At 25.9% G+C, this 23,736-nt stretch overlaps 2 protein-coding genes across 2 annotated transcripts; both read right to left on the reverse strand.

Annotated features, from left to right (window-relative positions):
• Nucleotides 1-614: 614 nt before the first annotated feature.
• On the reverse strand, nt 615-10,520 carry LOC145840181 (uncharacterized). Its single transcript, XM_082947350.1, has 6 exons — nt 10,464-10,520; nt 8,880-8,946; nt 6,778-6,809; nt 4,782-4,859; nt 4,441-4,546; nt 615-1,033 (listed from the first exon to the last, which is right to left on the reverse strand). Exons 1-6 carry the CDS (start codon nt 10,497-10,499, stop codon nt 894-896), a joined length of 459 nt encoding a protein of 152 aa, XP_082803476.1. The 5' UTR covers nt 10,500-10,520; the 3' UTR covers nt 615-893.
• A 723-nt stretch (nt 10,521-11,243) lies between these two features.
• Nucleotides 11,244-12,171, reverse strand: LOC145841332 (U6 snRNA phosphodiesterase 1-like). The gene has a single exon (XM_082948693.1). The coding sequence runs from the start codon at nt 12,169-12,171 to the stop codon at nt 11,416-11,418; it is 756 nt and encodes a 251-aa protein (XP_082804819.1). The 3' UTR covers nt 11,244-11,415.
• Nucleotides 12,172-23,736: the final 11,565 nt, after the last annotated feature.

Below are 23,736 nucleotides of genomic sequence, written 5' to 3' on the forward strand. Positions count from 1 at the left end.
ATAGTTGTCAAATTATTAACGAACACATTTTCTAAAAAAAAAATTATTTATCATACTTACTTTGAAAATCTTGCAAGAACAGATATAACTTGTGCAGTTTTATAATTTATTTTGTCAGACTTTAATAATTTAATTTTATTTAAAGATGTTATAAGTATGATTAATGTACAAGTAAAAAAAAGAAACCTAAAAAAATGTGCCAAAAAACCTACATAAAATCAGAAATTGATTATAAAATGATTTTGAAAACAAAAAAACAAGATCGAAAATTGAAATAAAAAACATTATATTTCAGGCAAAAAATAAAGAAAATTAAAAACTTTTTTTCTTCAAAAAAAAACAAAATGACTTTATACAAACAAAATCATTAACTAATATGGCAGCTTCAGTTAGTTCTTTGTTTAGAAACAAATTACTTTTTGTTAGCAGTGAGATTTCAAACATTACAAGCTGAAGCCGTATATTTTTTTATATTTTTATATTTATAGAATTTTGTATTTATAGTATCAAAAATTGTAAAATAATAAATAATACAGCTAAAGTACAATAATAATAAAAATCTACAAACGATCAAATAAAAAAAATAAGGAAACAATTATATAAAAAATTACGACTAAATTGAAAAATACAGGAGGTATTCTTAATAAAATTAAGGATATGTTGAAACCTACAAATACTTGGTTTGAAAAAACAAATTACTTTAAAACAACAAAACGCACAAATAATCCAAAATAAAAATAAAATGTTTTGTTTTAAACTAAGATAAATGAATCTTAGATAAATGGTGCAATAATAACAAACAGGTAAGTCACCGCAGACTTTCAAATGGTAGCTTCGTTTCAACTGTTGATATTTCACCGTGAACAGCAGTTTACCGTGTTTGCTTAGCTTTGCTATTTGGCGTACTTCTCAGTGTACATCCGGGCCGTTTCGTTGTACTTGTTCCTGTCGTTCTTGAACGTTTTGGCGATTTCGGGCACCAGCGGGTCGTCGGGGTTCGGGTCCGTCAGCAGGGACACCAAGGAGAGAAGGACTGGAGAAATTTGCGAATTTGAAAATCTTGAAACTAGTGATGCACTTGAAAACTTTTTAAAAAAGTTTAACAGCAAAAAAAGTCATTTGCATTTTGAAACAGGACGCTTTACGAGTAATATAAACTTTACGTGAACCAACTCGCATAAGCAATGGTCAACTTTACACTTTTGATATTTGAAAAATGCTAGTTTATATGAGAGGAAATAGACAAGTAATTGTTGAACATAATTTATATAGTGTTAAAGTTCCGAATAAACTTTTCCGTTTATTACTGGGTTTCAAAGTGAAAAAATTCCGACCTTGTTAACGTAGCCCAGTTTTATTATTTTATCAATATATATTTTTTAAGGTCTGATTTTTTGCCACAGAAACCTAATAATAAATAGAATATAGTTAACTTGCTTTTGTATTATTATTTAAATAAGCTCTTTACCGTGTAAATTGAGCAAATTTTTAGTCAAAAAAAAAGCTAGAACTTAATTTGTAATAATAAAGTATACCAATTAGAATCGTTTTTATAATTATTATTCGATTTCAGCTAAAACATTATTTTTTACACAAACTTAAACTGATGTTTCAATGAAAAACTTATTAAAGGTTATTTAGTTTCGTGATTGAGCCAAAAAAAAATTTAACGTAGACTTTGATTTATTCTCAGGCAAAGATATGTATCATACAAATATAAAAAAATATTTTCAACGGTTACTATCCTTTAAATAAAATTAGTTCTATTAACTCAACTTTAGTTTTGAACTGATAAGTAATTTGAAACCAACCATTTGTGAAGTTAAAGGTGCATTTGAAACAATATGTATTACAAGTTTATGGGGTTTAGTCAAAATGTATTTCAAATAAAATAAAAACAAGTCATGACTTAAGTATTAAGTAAAAAATATGTTTTTTGTTAAATAACTAAAGTAAAGTTTAGTTATAAAAATGTATAGTTATCAGGGTTGCCACTCGTTTTTTTCCAAATTTCTTCCAGGTTTTTAAAAGTACACATTTTTGGGTCTATTTTTAGTTTAAAATTAAGTGTAAGGTAAGTACAGGGTTCGTGCGCGAAATTCCTTTTCATTTAGCCTGACAGAGACCTATTTAGCCTGACATTTTTTCAAAGTAGAAAAAATCACCTTCAGAAGGCATTTTGGGTATCGGGGGGTCTTAATTAGCAAATTAACGCAATAAAAGTATTCACAAAACTACTTTTAAAGAAAATAAAAACTTAAATGAATTATTTTTCAACATCTATCAATCCCTTACCCAGCAACTTGAATATTTTTAACTGGTCATTATAATTTCTGCTTCAATGAATTCATACCTTTATTAAATTTTGGGGCTTAGTTACATCCACCACTTATCACCCATATACAAGGTTCGTGTCAATTAGTAGTTGAATTCGTCAACTATAAGTTACATGACTGGACCAGAAACTTTTATTAAAACATAAATGTGAATAAGTCTGTAAAAGAAAAACAAAATGTAATTAAACACATCTCTCAAAAACTTTATGTTATCATTAAAGCATCTTAACTTTTAAAATAACTAATTAAAATAATCATGATATTACATAAGTAATTTTTTAGTCTTGTGAATATCTCTAATAACTTTGAATAAACAGAAAATAAAATATATGAACAAACTGCTAAGAGTATTAAGGGCATAGGGGGGGGGGGGGGGTGTAAACACCCTTTTTTGGTTTTTGATCTTATTTTATATAGTTTTTACTAAGCTATAAGATGGTTTTTACAGATTTAAAAAATTCAAAACAACTTTTGAGATATAGCCGGTCAAAGTCGGAGCCGACAATAGGATCCTTATGGGAGGCGCAAACTAAAACAGCAAAAATAGACTATTTCACTAAAAATCTATCTTCTCCTACGTTTTTTGAGATAACTACCTCAAATTTTCAGGAGATGTTCCTTGATTTATTTAGAAAATTCTGTCGGAAGGAATTTTAAATAAAATTTAAAATAAAAAAATTATATAAAAAAACAAAAAAAAAACTGTTTTTTTTTGTTTTTTTGTTATAAACTTTTTTTTGAATATTTTTTTGAAATTCCTTCCGACAGAATTTTTTAAATACTGCAAGGAACATTTCCTGAAAGTTTGAGGTAGTTATCTCGAAAAACGTAGGAGGAGATAGATTTTTAGTGATTTCTAGTTATTTGCTGTTTTAGTTTGCGCCTCCCATAAGGATCCTATTGTCGGCTCCGACTTTGACCGGCTATATCTCAAAAATTATTTCGAATTCTTTAAATCTGTAAAAAGCATCTTGTAGCTTGGTAAAAACTATATAAAATAAGATCAAAAACCAAAAAAGGGTGTTTACCCCCCCCCTATGCCCTTAATCTATAAAGTATTTGGTATAAAGTCTTTATATTAGAAATTAAAACAGTTTAACCAACTAAGCTCTGAAAAACAAAGCTCATGTAAACAAATTCAAACAAACAGTCAAGTTGTTGAACTAAACTAGAATGTTTAAACTGTACTTTTTTATGAATTTTTATAATTATGACGTATATAATCTACTAAAACAAAATAATGAAGATTCTTAAAAAAATTTTAGAGATTCAACAAAAGGTTTTAAGCACTTATTTTTACAAATACTGACTGATTTTGTCTTTAATAACTAAATCTTTATTTAGAAATGAATTCACATCTCAATTTGATCTTAATTAAAAATATTTCATGCATTTGAACTGACAAAAACTGAGATTCTCAAATTTTTAAACACAAAAACTGATTTAGCCTGACGTTTTTCAACTTTTTTCAAAAAACTGATTTAGCCTGATTTAGCCTGACTTAGCCTGACGCGCACGAACCCTGTAAGTAACTGTGTTAAATAGTAATTAATATTGATAAGATACTGTAAAGCTACTTTAAATATGTTTTTTAATAAAAGTTTAACTGTGTTAAATAGTAATTAATATTGATAAGATACTGTAAAACTATTTTAAATATGTTTTTTAATAAAAGTTATTGATGATGAAACAATTTTTTTATTTATATAATAAATTTTTTGAGTCAAATCAAAATTTACTTCTTAAAATTTTAAAACTGTTAAAATTCCTGGTTTTTCAAGGTTTTTTTAGTGATTGTTCTTTAAAATTCCAGGTTTTTCAAGGTTTTTTTCAAAATTTCTCAAATTCTAGACTTTCCAGGTTTTTTTTTGGCTTAATTGTCAAATTCCAGGTTTTTTTTTCAAGTTTCCAGGTAAAATGGCAACCCTGAGTTATTTACTTGATTTTTAAGATATGAAAAACTTTACAAATATCAAAGCACACGGTATTTTTGTTAAATCAAACTTAAACCGTATCAGTTATGAATGTTTAGTCTAAAATTAAGAAAGAGGTAGAAATTTATAGAATGTTACAATACAAACAACGTTTTATACAAAAATCAAACCTTTTGATATTGTCAAGGCGGGTGACCAGCTTTCTTTCAATATGTCCAGGCAAATACCCCCTTTATCGTTGATGTTAGGGTGGTACACGTACGTTTTAAACTGAATCTGTGAAAACAGTGAGGGTTTTTAAATAGATCAAATACAATAAAATCCTAAAGACGCGAAATTTAAATGTTTGTAAGTTTTGAATAAAACATATGCACAGTTTGCTAAAGTTACTTATTTAGGTATTTTTATAATACAGCTTAGATTTGTTCAGATCAGATCTACTTTTTAACAAACAAATTAAAAAAAAAAAAATTTTTTAAATATACTTAGACAAACAATATTAACAACTGACTTTCGGAGGTTTGAAGGGATATGTTTTAGGAAACACAACGGATAATCTGAACTTGCCTCCCGAATAAGGACTATCTCTCTGCTCATTTTGAATTATTCAACATTATCAGTAAATACAAACAAAATGCTTAAAAGTTAAATTATTTTTATAGTGAGAAGAATATAACAAAGCTTTTATAAACATTAAAGAAAAAACTATTTAAATTAAATTTAAATATAAAAATTAAATAATAATTAAAATATGGATTTTATTGATAGTAAAATTAAAATAAGTTAATGTCACTTTATTGTTTAATACTATTTTGGAAGTATATACTTGATAAAAACAAAAAACATCAAATAAAATCGATCATTCTTGATTATTTTGTTTTTTTTTAATAAAAGTTATATCAAAATAAAATACAGAAATTATGATAAAGCAAAACTTAGTAAGTTACCTATAAAAATGTATGCAAAGTAGTACTTGATTGACTGTTAGTAGCATATATAGATTACTTATTTCAAATAACTTTAAATTGTAATTTAAAAAAAAATAAAAGGTAAAATTTTACAGACTAAATAAACTTAAATTTTACAAAGAACTTAGTTTTAGCCAGTTTAAAGCAGAAAATAAATATACAAAACTTTTTTTATTAAAACTTATTTTTACGCAATTGTTTGTAATTTTACGTGTGCTTACGTATTATAATAAGTTGATAGATCATACGTTACAATATATGAAACCAGTGTATACATTAAAAATAAAACTTTAATTGTAACGATTTACTATGAGCGTTTTGAAACTGTTTCACTTGACAACTTTTAATTGTATACCTTAATAGTTACAGAAAACTAAAAAGTGACAAGTAAATAACTTAAACTATTGCACAATAGCTCGTAATCTTAAGAGTATTTAAACTATGGCATCTTTAACTGGCTTAGAAAAAAGTAATTAAAAATGTTGAGAGCAAAATCCTTTACAATCTCAAAAGTTGAAATATATTATTTTAAACATGACTTAAAACGAATTGTTATTTTTAATCTTTCGTTTACACTTTATGAGCTTTAAAGAATTAAAAGTATATTGAACTGCTAATAATTTGCAAATTATTTTAAAAAACACCAGGGACTTCTCAACAGTTTAAACAATTATAACTACACTCACATTTCAAATACACGACAACTTTTCAGTTTAGCTTTTTTTTAGGTAAAAAAAACTAGTTGAACACTTGTCGTATACTTGCTCTTTTATTTTTAAAGCGGTAAACATTGTAATTCATTGAAATAATTTTCTATTTAATAGTTCAAAATACAACACTTTCAACCATGAAATAGTTGAAAATTACTATTTGTTAGCCTTTAAATGTGAAAACTATAATAATGTCTTAGTACAAACGAGTAATTTAAAAATACTTGGATATAAAACTTATGTCGGTACTCAAAATAAGACAAGTTTTTTTTACTTAACTTGCAAGAGAGAATACAAAAGAGTTACAAAGAGCTTTTCAACTAAAGTTTCTCATACAACAAGTTATGAGTAATAGGCGACAACAAACTTGTAATACTGATGAGTAATTCGCTTTTATCACTAGACGAAGATTACGTTTCATTAAAAAAAATATTTATTATAACATCTACAAAAAGCCCCGTATAAATAAATACTACTTAACTTTTATTGCAAACCAAGTGGACCGATTTCTAATTAGACAAAGCAGTATTTATTTGATAATGGCTATTAGTAAATATAGTTGTAAAACAAAAATCAATATAAAAAATTACGACTAGTACTACTTTATTAAATCAACAATTTTACTTAATGTAGATCATAGTATATAACACTATTTTAAAGTTTTCAGCTGATTATAGAGAAAAAATAATAAAAATCTTATACCAACGAAGTAACATAAATATTGTTTTTTTAATTTTCTTCAAACTTAAAGCAGGTGTAAGTGTACAGTAACGAAAAAAACACATGTAAAAACTGTACAAACTCCAAAAGTTATAGTAAATAAACTTACAGGCCCCTCAATTTCAGCATACCATTCTAAAACTGAAAAAAGGCTAGTTTTAAATTTACTTAAGTTATTTAGTATACTGTTTAAAAACAATTCTACAATTACTAGTTTTAATTTTTTTCTTAGATTATAATTCAACTCTAGGATCATTTAGGATCAGAAGTAACACAAAAAATAATTACAAATTGGTTTTAATAGGTAGATTTTGAGCAAAGATTTTTGGATTTAAACAAATTTTCACAACTTGATCTCATTTTATATAGTTTTTACTAAGCTACAAAATGCTTTTTACAGATTTAAAAAATTCAAATTAATTTTGAGATATAGCCGGTCGAAGTTGGAGGCAACAATAGGTTCCTTATGGAAGGCGCAAACTAAAACAGCAAAATAAGACTATTTCACTAAAAATATATATTTTGCTACGTCTTTTGAGATAACTACCTCAAAATTTCAGGAAGTGTTCCTTGATATATTTAGAAAATTCTGTTGGACAGAATTAAAATAATTAAAATAAAAATTTTATATAAAAAATAAACAAAAAAAAAAGTCTTATTTTTGTTTTTTGTTATAAAATTTAAAACTTTAAAATTTTGTTCCGACAGAATTTTCTAAATATTGCGAGAAAAATTTCCTGAAAATTTGAAGTAGTTATCTCAAAAAACTTAGGAGGTAGATTTTTATTGATTTCTAGTTGTTTGCCATTTTAGTTTGCGCCTCCCATAAGAAACCTATTGTTGCCTCAGACTTTGACCGACTATATTTCAAAAGTTATTTTGAATTTTTGAAATATGTAAAGATCATCTTGTAGCTAAGTAAAAACTATATAAAATAAGATCCAATATTGCTCTTCAATCCTGAATAAGGTCAAATATAGTTGTAAAACTAAAACAAAAAATCAATATTGAAAATTACGTCTAGTAACTTTATTAAATCAACAATTTTATTTGCAGTAGATCATAGTATAAAAACTATTTTAAAGTTTTATTAAAAAGTGTTTTACTCCCCCCCCCCATGCCTTAATGTTGCTCTACAACCTCGTCATCATGCCGCCCCCTGGTTGCTAATCCCTAATAATCAGTGAACTTTAGCACATAAAATTAGTTCAAATTTTTCATGTCTATAAAAATTGTGTAAAATCCCTTGTCAAAAGTCAAAACTAACGCAACCCTGTAAATTTTTGCTTTAACACAAAACTTAAAGTTTAACAAATTAGAATGTATAACTACGGAATATAAAAAAACAGTTGTTTATAAACTTTTAAAATTTGTGCACGTTTAAATACTGAACATTTAAGCTAAAAATTATTGTTTGTATTTTTTTTTATTCCATGTATTAGTATTAATTACAACATGTACCTTTAAAACCAGAAAAACAATAATTTCCAAGTAATTATAACATAAAGCATAGATCTAATATTTTAGTACATTAAACAATTTTCTGTTGACAGCAAAAACTTTTTTTGCAAATGTGAGTCTCATAACATAAACAACTAGTTAATATTTGCAAAGTTTAAACTATTGTTTGTAATAAACTGAGCAAAGTGTTTTTTGTACAATAAAAGTAATTAGAGAAGTACTATCTTATAAAAAACTACTGAAGCATAAAAAACTGTGTATAAAATTTCTATTAAATTCTCTTAAAACAGCAAAAGTAAGACAACCATATAACTACAGATATAGATTTACTGCTCAAACGTATTAAGATTGTAAAGTATAAAAAATTAAATGAACACATATTTTTTTAAACAGAGCTTAAATTAAAAATAGGTTATTAAATGTATCACCTACAGTTTAATTTCTGACTTTAAAGTAAAATACTGTTATTACAATGTAGAACAAACACTAATTCTTTAAATTAGATTTTGATGCAAGCTTAATTAAGTTATCTTTAAAATATTTAATAAATACAATAGAAATAGACTTGTTTTAGGTAAGTTATTTTTTTTCAAATGATACTTATGATTAGTGGCTCTATAACAAGTGTACTTAAAGCTAATTTTTAAAACCCTTTACTATGTAATTATTTTTAAAAACTAAATAACTTGTTACAGAAAATATTTGTCTATACTTTTAGATACTATTAGTCAAAAACAAAAACGAACTTACAGTTAGCGTCATTGATAGGACCAGCAGAGCACATTGGAACTGGTTCCGACTTCAGTCTTTCATATTCCTAAAATATTTTATAATAGTACCTTTTACATTTCTACTTTGTTACAACTTTTCTGTCCATAAATAAGTACAATGTTTACATTTTCCACCTAACTTGCAATACTCTTCATATTTATTCGCTTGGCTAGTATCCATTAGCAAAAAGTTCTATATGTCTTGTTTAAACTTCAATACAAATAATGCAATGAAAAGACAATAATATCTTACTCATTAATTGTTTTTAGGATTTGATCTTATTTTGTAGAGATTTTAATATCTGTTAGACACGTTTTAAAACTTGACAAAATTTTAATTAAGGCCATAGGGGGGGGGGGGTCCACTTTGTTTTTTACAACTTGATCTTATTTTGTAGAATTAAATCTGAGCTATCAGACACTTTTAACCGCTTAAAAAAACTCAAAGTAACTTTTGAGATATAAGCGATCGAAGAAAGGGCGTTCAATAGGTTCCTTATGGAAGGGGAAAACTTAAATGCAAAAAAAGACTATTTCACTAAAAATCTATCTCCTCCTTCATTTTTTGAGTAATCTTTCTCAAATTTTTACAGAATGTGTATCATTAAACTTTATAGAGATCTATTGTAGGAATTTTTTTAATTTTGAGTAAAAAAAAAATTATTGTCAAAAAACTAACTTTTTTTTATTTTTTTGTGGATAAAATTTTTATTTTTCAAAATTTCAAAAATTCTAACATTCAGATTCTTCAAAATATTAAAAGGAACATTTCCTGAAAATTTTAAGTCTCTAGGTCAAAAAATGAAGGAGGAGATAGGTTTTTAGTGAATTTTAAAATTTCCAATAAAATTGACCCCAAAAAATTTGCGGTCCATACATTTATATTGGAAAATTTTTACAAAAAGTTAAATATCTCAAAAGTTAAATGATATTTTTGAATTCTATAAAAACTGGCTTATAGTTTGTACTTTAAGTTTTCATATAAAAGCCAAAGTTAATTTTAGTAAAAAAAAATGTTGGAATTCTTAATCAAAACCAATACAAAAATACATAACCAAAGTATAGTAAAATCAATTAAAGTTTATTAAATCAATTATCTTTATTTTTTAATAAAACAAATTATATTACAAAAGACTCTAATTTATTCCAAAAATTCAATTAGACCCTGATAAAAGATGAATTGCAAAAGCAAAACTTTTAGAAAATAAAATTTAGCAAAATGCAATTTTATGAGATGATAAACTTTGTTGTTTAGAGCATGTTTATATCAAGTTTCCTGTCTTTTATTTTTAAAAACCCCCTATTTTTCCTGAATTTTGTAATTTTTTAGTTTTTCCTAACTTTTCTGATTTTGTGGTAACACTGCTTTTAGTTTTTAAGTTAAAGCTTCCATAAAACAATTTGTATTAGTATAATGATGTACAAAAATTACTTAGATTCAGCCTAAACTGGCTGTTATCAAAAGTAGTCTATGTAAGAGTGTAACACCTAATTTTATGTAAAAAATTCATTACAAAAAATTCTAATCTTATAGGACTTAAGAATAAAATAATTTTCAACTTACTCTTCTAACTCTTTTTATTGTAGTAGACTCAGACATTTTGAATTAAAAGCTGAAAAAAAAACAAATTCCAATAGAGAATTAGACTATAAAAATTTTTCAGGTTAGTACTATATGTTATACAAAGGGTATTATCTAACTAAATGTAAAGTATATATAACTTATCTTATGTTTTACAATTTAAAATTCAAATCATGTATTAATTAAGAATATCTGATTTGAGGAAATATTTTTTTAGAATTTATAAAATTTCAGTTAAATTTCCAACAAAAAATCAGACCTTTATAATAAGTTGATAAGTTCTATAAAAACAAAATATTACTTCATATAATACACAACTTACAATTATGACTAAAAAAGCTCACAAAAACAAATAATTACTTTTATGATAATAACTAGTAGAAACATTTATATATTTAACAATATAAATATACAATAAATAAAAATACTCCTCTAAGTATTAAAATTATACTTAATACTATTAAAAATCAATTTCCTATTTTAATTTTCTATAACGGCACAAAAAAGTATCAAAAAAATGGCAATGAACAATAGTAATCTTTCTGTTAAAAATATCTGTATAACTAAAATAAGTCTTTGAGTTTATAAATTAAATTTTAAATATTAATGAAATACAACTACTTTTTAAAAGTTATAGCTTCATAGTTAAAAAATTATATACTCTTGAGTACTATTTTATAAATACTAACAGTTTTAAGCAAGTTGTATATTTTAAGTTCAATTTCTTTATAGAATGAGTAACTATGTTACAACAAGCGTTTGTAATCTTAATACTAATAATAGTATTTGTGTTCTGACACTATGATGAGCAATTTGAGCGTTTATGACATAACATAAAAGTTATTTAACTATAAAAAAATTATTGTTAAATTCTACTCAAATGCATCCTAGTTTAGATAAAACTTTCCATTGAAAAAATGTTAATAAACACTTTCTAAATAAGAGAAAATGTCATATACTTGTTTCCTGATTTCATCGATATAAACTCAACAAAGATTTGAAATAGCTCATCGTTTTGCGTTAATAAATCATTCCATTTTTCTTTGAATTTTTTTAGTTCTTCTAAGCTATTCTTTACACCTAAGCACCAAGCAAAACTTATGTGAAATGATGGATGTTTGTAATACTTTTCCAAGTTGTACTTTTCTAAAACAGTGTCAACTTTTGCTGTCAAGTCCAAAAGTCTTCTCCTGACAACTGGGTGTTTTATTTCAAATGCAAGAAATGACCTAGTTTTTTCATCATTTGTGTAAAATCTGAGGTCATTAGGATCGAGTTGAATACTAAAACTATTTTCACAAGAAAATGAATCACTAAGCAAACTTTTTATAGGCTGAATTTGGTTATAAGGCAGCACAAAGGTTCTTGACAAACTAACATGAAAACTGTCTACAATATTCCAACCTGACATGTCTTTTAATGTGAGTTTAATGTTTTCTTTTAAACCTTGAAGCAGTTCATATTGATAAGGAATGTACACATGTGTTGCCCAATTTCCTTTTTTGTGAGCAAAGGTCCTTATTTTTCCTTGGTGGTTAGCATTCTTTTCTAAAGTGTTACTACGGTAAATATCAATAATGTCTTTTGGAATTGGAAGAACTTTTCTTTTTGATTTTTCTTCTTCTTTCTCATAGACAGCTTCATCTTCACTGCTTGAATAGTTTTGTAAAGCTGCAAGACTTTTTGACATATTAAAAAAAAACCTAAAAAAGTTTGGTACCTATCTATAGTTTAATGCTCATATAAAACAACAACACTTTAAAAAAAAGAATTGAAACAAACAAGACTATTATGCTGTACTACCTATAGTAGTTTTTTAAAATTTCACACTTTAATGGCATAGAGGGGGGAGATTACTTTTATTTAAATGTTATCTTATTTTGTTAAGTTTTTACTAAGCTACAAGTTGCTTCTTACATATTTTAAATTCAAATTATTTTTAGAGATGTAGCCAGTCAAAGTTGGAGACTACAACAGAATCCTTGTGGGAGGCACAAACTAATGAGACAGACAAAAAAAAGACTATTTCATTAAAAATATATCTCTTCCTACAATTTTTGAGATAATTACTTCAAGCTTTCAGAAAATGATCCTTTCAATATTTAAAAAATCTTGTTATAAAAAATTAAAAAAATATATAAAAATAAAAACTTAATGACAAAAAAAAAATCTTTTTTGTTATAAATTAGTACTTTACAAATCTAAAAAAAATCTCATTTAATCTATCAACAAAAACATTCACAAAAGTCTGCAGAGTAGAAGCCTGGACTCTTGTATACCAACGCTCATACAAGAGTCCAGGCTTTTGCTCTGCAGACTTTTGCCAATGTTTTTGTTGATTGTATCTAACATGAGCGTACCAGATGTCTTGCCTAGTGGACAATGCATTGAACGCTGCACAGCAAAAGACAATGCTGACTCACTGATCATTACCAGCAAATGGTTGCTTCACGCTTGCATGTATAAACCATTTGTAGATTGACTACTGCAAGTTCTTTGGTTGAGGCTGACTGATGAGTCCTAATTAGGACAAAATCGGTTTCAGTCTACCAAGGGTTTGTGGTCTGATGATCAAATTGGTATGATCAACCCTTAAATATTTTTATTTAATTTATTCAAATTTTAATAATGGACTTAATGTGAAAATAGATTTGTGTAAAAATAGAATGAAATAGTCTTTGTTCCCGCTTTTAATTTGTGCCTTCCTTCAGGAACCTGTTTAGCACATAAACTTTGATTGCTTATATCTCATAACTTACTTTGAATTTTTTCAAGAGGTTAAAAATGTGTGATAGCTCAAATAAAACTCTACAAAATAAGATCAACTCAGGGTTGCCACACACTCAGGGAATCTCAGGGAATTTTCAAACTGTAGAAAATCTCAGGGAAACTCAGGGAATCTCAGGGAATTTTGGCATTTTTCTTTTAACTCAGGGAAACTCAGGGAAGTTTTGATTTTTTCTCTAAATTTCAGGGAAGTTTTTGAAAATCTCAGGGAAATTTTTTTCTAGATCTAGAATGAGATTTAGTTAATCCAGTTTCAATATTTTGTTCAAAAGTAGTAATTTTTATTATTTAAGTGGTTATTTAGAATTTTTTTAGCCTTGCGGCTAGTTCTTCAATATTCTTAGTATTAACATTGTAGTTTTTTTAAGTTTTAAATTTGTATTTACTTAAGTAAAATCAAACAGTTGAAGAGAAATGAAAGTTGTTGTTAACTATTCATTGAAAAGTTCTAATAAACTTTTTATTTTTAGTTACTTATGTAGTTTAAAAAACACTATGTTGTACTATTAGTTCTTATTTTTTAAACAAAACTGGAAAAAACTGCCTGGTTACAAACAGCCACCAGGTCAAGATTTTATAACTATAAGCAATGCTATAAAGGATGATGTATTAATAGTTGTGAAATTTAATTTTATTAGCTTTGTTGCCTCAATTTTGGTTCCATATTTAACAAGGTATCAGGAAAACAGCCCAAGTAATATCAACTAATATGGGAGAGATGACAATAAGGTCCCGAAGAATGATCAAAGATCATCTATATGCAAACAGTCTAGAACCAAGCACAGTTGAACTAAGTTCTGAATTGTTAAAATTTGTAAAATCTTATAGGGCCCAATATTTGGCATATCTTGAGCAACAGCGCTTTGCTAAAAATGTTGATTGAGTTTTTGAAAACAGTTTTTTTCATAAATTTAATGCAGAAGCATACACATACAACCTTCCTTTTATTATTAAAGAAGAAAAATGAGAATGAGGTATTAATAATTTGCGTTAGAAGAGAAAATTTTTTTTTTTAAGATTTGAAAAATACTCAGGGAAACTCAGGGAAATTTAAGGTTACTCAGGGAAATTTTTGGTCACTCAGGGAAGATTTTTTGGCTCAAAGAGTGGCAACCCTGTCAACTTGAAAAATCCCCCTTCTATGCCCTTAAAGATTAAATTACAAACTTAAGTCAGACTGAGTTTTTTAAACAAAGTTCAAACTAGCTTGAGTTATCCTGAGTGTTAGGAAAGCCTTTTTTGTCATGTTTAATATAGTTTTTGTTATTAAAGATTGTTTATAATTTTTATGATAAAAGCTATTCCACGCCAATAACTTTACACTCCTAGTAGTTATGCTGCTGTCAGTACTTAAAATAGGGCTACATTTCAAGTCTGTAGGCCAGATGTGCAATAATTAAGTCTTTAGTGGGCCATAGCATTCCAGTTTCAATTAAGTCAGAATAATTACTAAAGTATCCAATTCATTTGAACACAATACTAATTCTATGTTAATTTTTTTACTAAATTATACTAGAAACTTTTTTTGCTCTTTATTTCAATTTCCAGAATATCTAGTTTATATTTCTCTATATTGTTTTGCCATCCATACTTTCATGCTCCCACAGGCTGCTGTTGGGCCTGATCAAAATTTTTACTCAACAGGCCATAGGTTGCTTATCCCTACTTCAAAATGTGCGTACAAAATAAAAGAAATAATATAGATACGCTTTCCTGCTTTGATAGCTACTAATGTTTGTTTGTTTAAATATTTTGCTTAATATAATAAAGTGTTTTATTCTAAAGCCCTTGGGCAGGGGTAGGCAGGTCAAAAAAGGAATGTTTTCAATTTCCTTAAAAAAAATATTTTGAATTTGAACTAATCTTTTTGAACAAAATAAAAATACTATAGAAGATTATCCATTTTAGATAACACTAAAATTTAGTTCTATGTTTTATTTATTTTGTTTTCATTTTTTTAAAACAACATTTTATCAAATAAGTCAACAAAATTTTTGAATGCAACTCGCAGGCTGTAGTTTGCCAACCTTTGTCTTGTGTCAAAAATCTTTTTTTACAAAAATTTACTTTGCCTCTTAAAAAAAAACTTGAGTATGAAAGGTTCCTGTATACAAAATTTTGTTTATTTTTGAGATCAAATCAATTTTAAAAACGTTCTCTATACAAACCTATGAACAATTTTTTCTATTAAGAATTTTCTTGGAAATATAATTTTAACTAAAATTTTATCATTTTCTTTTACTTTTAGAGTTATTAACTTAAAATTTCTCTATTCGCTTAGCATGTTTGATTAGCAATGTAAGTATTTTTTTATTTTTTGTAAAATAACACTATATTATTTATTTTTACACTATTTTGTCCTGGAAAATTTTAAAGGTTTTAATACTTTGAGGTTTTATTAGAAAATTATATGTACAGGGTTGCCAAATGTTTTTGGCAAATTTTCTCCAGTTTTTCATAATTTCCACAGATTGTTTGAAAAAAGACCATATTTTTGAGTCTATTTTTAGTTTAAACTTAATTTTAAGGTAAGAAACTGAGTTAAATAGTATAGAAACATTGAAAAGATACTCTAAAGCAACTTTTAATGTTTCTTTTGATAAAAACAATTTTTGATGATAACCAAATATTTTTATCTATATGACAGATTATTTGAGTCAATTTGAACTTTTACTACTTAACATGTTAAAATTGTTAAAAATTCCTTTGTTTAAAATTGTTAAAAATTTAGCCTAAATTGTCAAACTTAAGGTTTTTCCAGGTTTCAAGGTTTTTTAGCAAACCTGTATGTATAAAATTTTGATTTAGTTTGTTTGATTGAACTTAAAAAATAATTGCTGACAAATGACAAGCTCATGTTTTTAGACATCTTAAATAATGTACTTTTTTAAAAGCACTTTAAAAAGAATGAGCCACTTAATACAGAAAAAAATATACTTTATAACCTTTTGTAACTAAAAATTCAGTTTCTAAATGATGAAAAATTTAGCTTACAATATTAGAAAAAATTGATACAATTTATGCTTTAATTTAAATTGTAAGTATGTATTTTTTAAATACTTGGACTTACTTTGTTAAGTGTTTCACATGTGTCTGTCTACTTCATAAACACAAACTGTATATAAATTCACATAAAATTGCGAGTTATACATGCAAACCTACATTTAGTCTTATATAATTTCAAACATTATATAATAATTTATTACATAACACATTACTTTTAAAAAGGCAGCAAAACTGTAGTATGTCTTGAAGAAATTTTCATAATTCAGTGTAAGAATAAAATGTACATTTTTACCTTAATATTAAGCTTGTATAGTTACAATCTTAATCAGGGTTACACATTTTTACAGATAAAACTTCAATGGCTGAATAGGCACAAAAACAAGAACGTTTTTTTAAATAGATTAATAACTAGATAATGATACCTAGAAAAAATACTATAAGACTACTATATAAGTACTTAATTTTTAATCTAGTATTAATTTAGTATTTGGACTTGTTGAATCAAATTTAAACTTTAATAAACATATAAACAACATTTAGACTTGTAGTTTAGTTTTTTTAATTTTGGTTTAGTTGACAACTAAAATTACACTTTATTTATATCTTAAACCTTTGTAATAGATATTAATGTTTCTTTGAGCTATAAAAGATGATTACACTTATAGTCAGCAGCAACATTAAAAAAAAACTTTGCTTTAGCTTGTAAGTTAAACTATTTTTATTCAAAGTATAAATTAAATTTGACGAACTAGTTTTTTAAAAACCTTGCTGAAAACTTCAAAACGAAAGATTATTGATGATAATAGGAACAAAGATTTAATAGCTCCAAAACTCTAATTTACTAACATTAGCTTAGCTTAGTTTGGGTTGTTTGATATGTTTTAAGGTAAATTACACCAATATTGCCAAAAATAAAGAAATCTGAACACTGAATACCTAAAAGATTTTTTTTTAATTACATAGTTGAATAAATTTTGATATTTAAAAAGACCAATGATAAAAGTATATTTTTTACAGTTAACTAAAATTTAATATTTTTCTCTTAGATTTAAAATTTTATACAAAGAGGTTAATTATAGTTAACTAAATTACCCTACAATTAGAATAGCTTTACAAATTAATCTGAAATATATAAAATATAAATGTAAAAGATAGTAAATAAAGCCAAAAATGCTTTTACTTATATAAAAAAAGTGTTTTTTATTTAAACCCTTAAGTGCTAAATGCATTAACGACAACTGCTTTAAGTTAAAAGAAAAATTAAGTAATATTTCGTGACTTAATAACTTAAGCGTAAAAATACTTTTTTTCTTACAGCTCTTTTTATACAAGATCTTAGCCTAATAGTTTAGTTTAAAAAAGACTTTTTTTTTGTTTCGGTTCATTGAGTTGATGCTAGAAGAACCCATTAAAAAAGTGTAACATTTTGGGCTTGTGTATATACTTTTTTTTAAATTTATAAACAATGTTTTAAAATTTACTTTCTATCGTTGCGGAAATAAACTTAACTGAAGATTGTTTTTAGTATTTTTATAAACCAAGTTATTTTTGGGATATTGCCCTTTTATTCAGTTTTGTTTATTAAAAAAGATTTTTTTATTTTTCTCAAAAATCATTATAAGAAAATATAACCTATGTCGTAAATTCTTTTTTTTATTTATTTAATAACTTTAGTAGAAATTTAGTATACAGGAACTTTATGTCTCAACCGGAACTAATATGTTGTAGTAAAGTTGCACAAAAATAACTATCCATAAAGATCAATACTAACAAGCAGTCAACAATGTAGAGTACAATCTAACTAAATAGAAAAAACAGCAAGTAAAAAGTTGTCTGTTGACACTTTGACAGCTATGGTGTTGTTTAATCATCAAATAAATTTGTAAATATAATATCCAAGCTAGACATTTAACATTTTTAATATAATTTTTACTCATAATTAATCTTTGTATAGATAAACTCTTTTACAACAAACTATTTTATTATTAATATTTGAAAAAAATAACAATAGCTAAGTGAGTCAAACATAAACCTTTATATAAGTTATCTATTTTTGAAAATAAGGTCCCTAATCCGTATCCATTTTCAAATTTAGGATCCAGCCGGATCTAGACCTCATTTTCATATCACTAACAAAGAAAAATAAATTTAAGTTATGAGTAAATAAGTGTTTTTGCTGTAAATTCTATAAGTTAAACAGATTCGTTTGTCTATTGTGTTTTGCGTAGTTATTTATTTTATATTTAAAACAATGCATGTTCTTATAAACTCTATGTCTGTTGCAAGTCTACGGCGCTTCTGATTAGCCAATGTTTTAAATATTTTTTATCATATAAATTAACAAAACCTTTTTTTTTTTTAACTTTTTATATATTGGGTAAAATGGGTTAGGAATTAGGGTATATATGTTCTTAGGGTTCTGCTATACTGTTGTTACTTCACCTAGTTTGCGTAATGTTAAGAATGAAATAATTTCAAAAACCCTCAACTGCAGCCAACCCATAAACTATGAAAATAAAGTATTTCTTAATTCATTTGGCTTCTACTTGTACAGCTTTCTCTGGACATAACTTATTAATTTTGAAGTAGACATTAATCTGTATCTGTATGACCGGATAACTGAATATTATTTTTCGCACACTAGTCCATTAGACCAAACTTTTTGAGCTAACTCTCACTATTCTTCGATAATCTAGTATGTGCCGATAAAGTTACTAGTTTAACAAAAGTTAAGCTTTTCCGCAAAAGTCTAAGTCAAATAATTTCGGTCTGTTACTAACAAAACGGTGTCGTTTTGGGTTCACTGACTGGATAAGTTGCTTTACTTTGTTTTATACATTAATAAGATGTACAGAAAAAATTATTTATGAATAAAAAAATCTATTTAAGTTTAAATCACTACATAAAAAAAGTGTTGGTAGGTCCTGTAACGAAGAAGAAAAACTGCTATAAAAAATTCAATAAATATAATTTAATTGATACAGTTATGGTGAAAAATTCCAATAAAGAAAAGCTATAAAGTTAATTTGTTCAAACAGTTTTGTATTTTATCAACCAAATGTTTGTAAACCTACATCATACTTAAATTATTTTTTTCTATGTATTAGTACTCTAAATTTGTTTACTCTCGATAGTTTACTTGCGTCTTTTCCGGTAATGTTTTTTATCAAATTTAGTGTGGTTGTTTCTTTAAATTAATATGTTTTCTAAACGAAAAAATCACTTTTGATCGATTCAAATAATTTGATCCTAATTTATTTTCGTATATATTACGCTAAAACTAGATAGCTACCGGATGAAAAAAACTAGAGTCTGACCGGAACTGGATCCGGATATATTCTAAATTAAGTTTGGCTGGGTTCGTATCCACTTTTTAAACTAGGACCCTGTAGATCACTATTAACTTTAATAATGATAATTTTAAAGCTGAAATCAAGTATAATTATAATTATTTCAAGCTTTTTACAACAAATTCTTTTTTTATTAGCGTAGCTTTAGTAAGTTGAGAAGAAATAAGTATAAAACAATGCAATTTTTTTACTGCACCTTCTCAGATACGGGATGTAATCTACATATGCATCTTTATATAAAGTATTTATAGAAAATTAGTTAAACAGTATAATGTTTTACTAATTTTAGACTACAAAGCTGTTCATTTTTCATTTTGAAATTATTTAAATAAACCGCTTTACATAATTAAGTACAACTTGTTAATTTTTATTTCTACTTAGCTAGATTAAATTACTTTCCTTGTTATTTTTTTATAAATAAAACTTGAGATAAGTTTTATTCAAAGCTACTCTAATCTTATAAGCTAAATATGCATCTAGTATACAGGTTTTTACTACAAAGCTAGCCTGGTTTTGAATTAATTGCTTATATATTGTAAACAATAAATAAACTTGTTAAAAACTATGATAAGTAGTTTAGAAAAAAAGTATGATGTATAGACTTTTATTTTGTAAAAATATATTTTACTCATCAAAACTATTTATGTTCGAATTTTGACAACTTCTAAATAAGTACACTATTAGTTTGTTTTTTATGAACTTTTAAAAAAGTCAATTAACAAAAAAGGTTTTATTCTAAAAATAGTTCAAGTAAAATAAAATGCAAATTAGCTTTATATAAAAATAGTCGAAGTTATGAATTTATTCAAACACTTTTGTGTTGTTAAGTACTAAGAAATTTAATCAAAAAACAGCAAGTAGTTTTTTTTTCTTACTCTCAGAAGCTTTTCTTATCAACTTAAAATAATATAAAAAGGCCTAAATTCTATAAATTTGTAAACTTTTAAGAACTGTTCATAATTTTTAAATTTAGAAAAAAGTAATCAATTTTGTTTAAACTTATAGTCTTCAGCTTAACGGAAAACTATCTTGTTTTTATAGTTTTAAGATTTTTATAAGAAACTGAGCTAGTAAATATATATTTAATTTAAGCTTCATTTATTGAAGAGTGCTTTCATTCCAATTTTTTTTTCGATTTATTGTAAGTTTGTTTTAAGCAGAAAATAATTAAAAATTACATCAACTATCTTACTGTTATTTAGCAAAAATTTATTGCACTTGTATATTTCAAACCGAAATTTAAAGATTGTGTATAGAACTAGTAAAAGTTTGTAAAAAACTAATTCAAAAATTGCACTTTGTTTCGTTGTTTTCAAAAGATTTGTTGGAAAAGCTGCGTCAATACGATAATAGTTTTGTTAATTTGGTCAAAATTAACAAAATCATTTTAACTTTTAGCTTCTAGAAAATAAAGGAAAAATTGCTTACAAAGCTTTGATGTTAAATACATAGTTGATAATATTTTTGAAGAAAAATACATTTAGTTCACGTTAATTGTTTAAAACTAAAACTTTTAAAGTTTTTGTGAACTACTTTATGAAGATAAGAACATCTAAAAGTAAAGTTTATGAATAAGATTTATTAGTCTTACTATAAATATAGATAGATTTTATTAGAAAGCTTTTTCTTACTAATTCAGTTTAAGTATAAGGACAGTTACAAAATAATCATTTCATTCTTAATTCAAATTAGTTCTGCTAACTTATACTAGTTATAACTGAAAAACAATTATTTCATTGCTATACGCTATAAAGAAATTAACAACTAAATTAAATGCTATTAATTAGGTATTAAATTAATTCATTTAAGAAAATAAGCGTTACATTATAACATAAGCAGCGCGATGGTTGTTTTACAATTTTTTTTTCATGTTTTGTTTTTTATGCACGTTTAAGTGTTAGTTGCAACTTTTTGTTTTATAAAAATCGAGCGAGAGTTTTTTATTTACTTTTATTTTTTTCAATTTTACTTTAAGTTGCTTAGTATAAAAAAAATCTACTCATTGATTTTTTAAATAATTCCAATGTTACAGTTTAAAAAACTTAATAGTTAATACAAAAAAATACTCAAAATATTAGTTTCAAACTAAAAAAAATTGTGTATGAATTTTATCCTTTTGTTTACACACACTAGCTTATAGCTTAATTTAATATAGTTACTTTAAAATATTATTTATCAAAAGTATAAATTAACGCAACATATTTGGAATCAGCTGACACAAACTTTTACTTAGAAAAATAAGTAAACTTTTCAAAACTAGACTTACAAATAAAAAATAGAGCTATCATAATTTTTAGATTACTGTTGTTCTATTTAATACATTATAAACCTTATAAAAATAGTACATATTTATCAAGCTATCGAAGTTAGTGTGTTCACTAGCAATAAAATGTGTATTTGTTTTTCGTATTTAATTTGTTGCAATTAGAATATTATATTTGTATTTGTTAGCAATAAAAAAAGTGATATTAACAGCTTATGTTTGTACTAAAATAAATTATGCAAACTTAGAGAACTATATATACCTGTATTTTAGTAAAATCATTTAATATTTGTCGTTTAATGTCATTAAAAAATTTTCTTATACTAATTAGAAGGTATTAACAACTGTAATTTGTTGCATAAATTAGATACTTTATGAAAATTTCAAAAACGAACTTTAAAAAAAAAATTAAATCTGAACTTGTACTTTACATGTAGATAGTATGTTAAAAAAATATTTTTTCACTTACTGATTACTAGTTATGTGCAAGTTGCTTTATTGTGATCTTTTCTAAAAAATTAAAAAAAAACTGTTTTATTTACCAAAAAAATTTTTTTTTAATAAAGAACTTTAAGTTAGATCCTCTGTATCTAAGAAAAACATTTTCAACAGAGATTTGAATTAGAAACTTATTGCGTGAGTTGAACTATATCTGTAAAAGTTATGCAACATTTAAACTGAGTTTCTGTAGAAAAGTTAAATAGTTTTTACTAAATAAGATCACAACAACTATGTAATAATTTTTCTTCAATATTGAAAATATATGACTTATTTTTCAGAGCTTTGTTTAGTATTGTATGATTAGTGTCTAAACTTTTTTATTTAGATCATATCCTTCTATTAATATAAAATCACACAAAAACAAAAAACTTCAACACGCGCCATGACCAAAGAAGACGTCAGGAAAAAAACGAGGCTGTTCGTCCTGCAGCTGGACTACCAGGTCAAAGAAGAAGAGCTGAAAAGAATCTTCGGGGCGGCCGGCACCGTCTTGCACTGCCACCTTTTCCTGAGAGGCGGCAAGACGTCGGCGGGGAGAGCGACGGTGCTGTACGGCAGCAGGGAGGAGGCAGGGAGGGCCATCGACGCTTTCAACCGGCAGGTGATCGGGAAGAGGAAGATCAAGGTGGAGCTGTTCGAGGAGAGCAGGGCGAAGAGGAGGGGGTACGACGAGTGGGACTTGTCGGGAAGGAACCCGCGCACCACCCAGCATCAGAGGTCGAGGATGATGAAGAGGAGGTTGGACCAGAGCAGGAACTATCCGTACAGAAACATTTGCAAGACGAGCGAATACGCGTCAAGTGAACGCGTAAATAGATAGGTCTTGGGTATGGAGAATATTTTTTAAAAGTATTTAAGTATGAGAAAACTTTAGTTTGTAAAAATAATTTAATTTTTTTAGCTGATTTTGTTGTAAATACAATCTGTTTTAAGTTTTTGCAAAATTTTTATAAAGCAAGTCGGTGCATTTCTAATGCTTCAACATTAAAAGTTAACCTAGTACTTATTAAAAAGTAAGTTATTTTATTTTTGATAATAAAAAAAAAAAATCCTTCTGTTCTTTTGCTATATTTTTTCAATAAATAATAACTGGTGTATGGTAGTATTTTTTTTAATACTTTTAAGAATGCGAAGTATTAAAAGTTTATTTATATAATTGTATTTTTAAAGTAATCAAGTATACTAGCTTTTTTGAAATAAAGCCGTTAAAAATAGCCATACTAACAATTTTTGCTGTATCTTTTTAAATTTTTTCAAATGTATTTGAAACTTATAATTTTTAATTTAAAATTTTCGTCTATAAATTTAAATTTACTTTAGTTAGTTCTTCTTAATGATGTACTGTGTA

This window comes from Thalia democratica, chromosome 7, assembly GCF_965202585.1.
Source record: "Thalia democratica chromosome 7, ktThaDemo2.hap1.1, whole genome shotgun sequence".
Classification (NCBI taxonomy): Eukaryota; Metazoa; Chordata; class Thaliacea; order Salpida; family Salpidae; genus Thalia; species Thalia democratica.

Bases quoted from the DNA above. Each gene is read 5' to 3' on its own strand.
- LOC145840181 (XM_082947350.1), bottom strand. From the start codon at position 10,499: ATGTCTGAGTCTACTACAATAAAAAGAGTTAGAAGA. The intron at 8,947-10,463 runs GTAAGTTGAAAA...AAAATATTTTAG, and splicing joins CAATAAAAAGAGTTAGAAGA to GAATATGAAAGACTGAAGTC. The intron at 4,547-4,781 runs GTCAGTTGTTAA...CTGTTTTCACAG, and splicing joins ATCCCTTCAAACCTCCGAAA to ATTCAGTTTAAAACGTACGT.
- LOC145841332 (XM_082948693.1), bottom strand. From the start codon at position 12,171: ATGTCAAAAAGTCTTGCAGCTTTACAAAACTATTCAAGCAGTGAAGAT.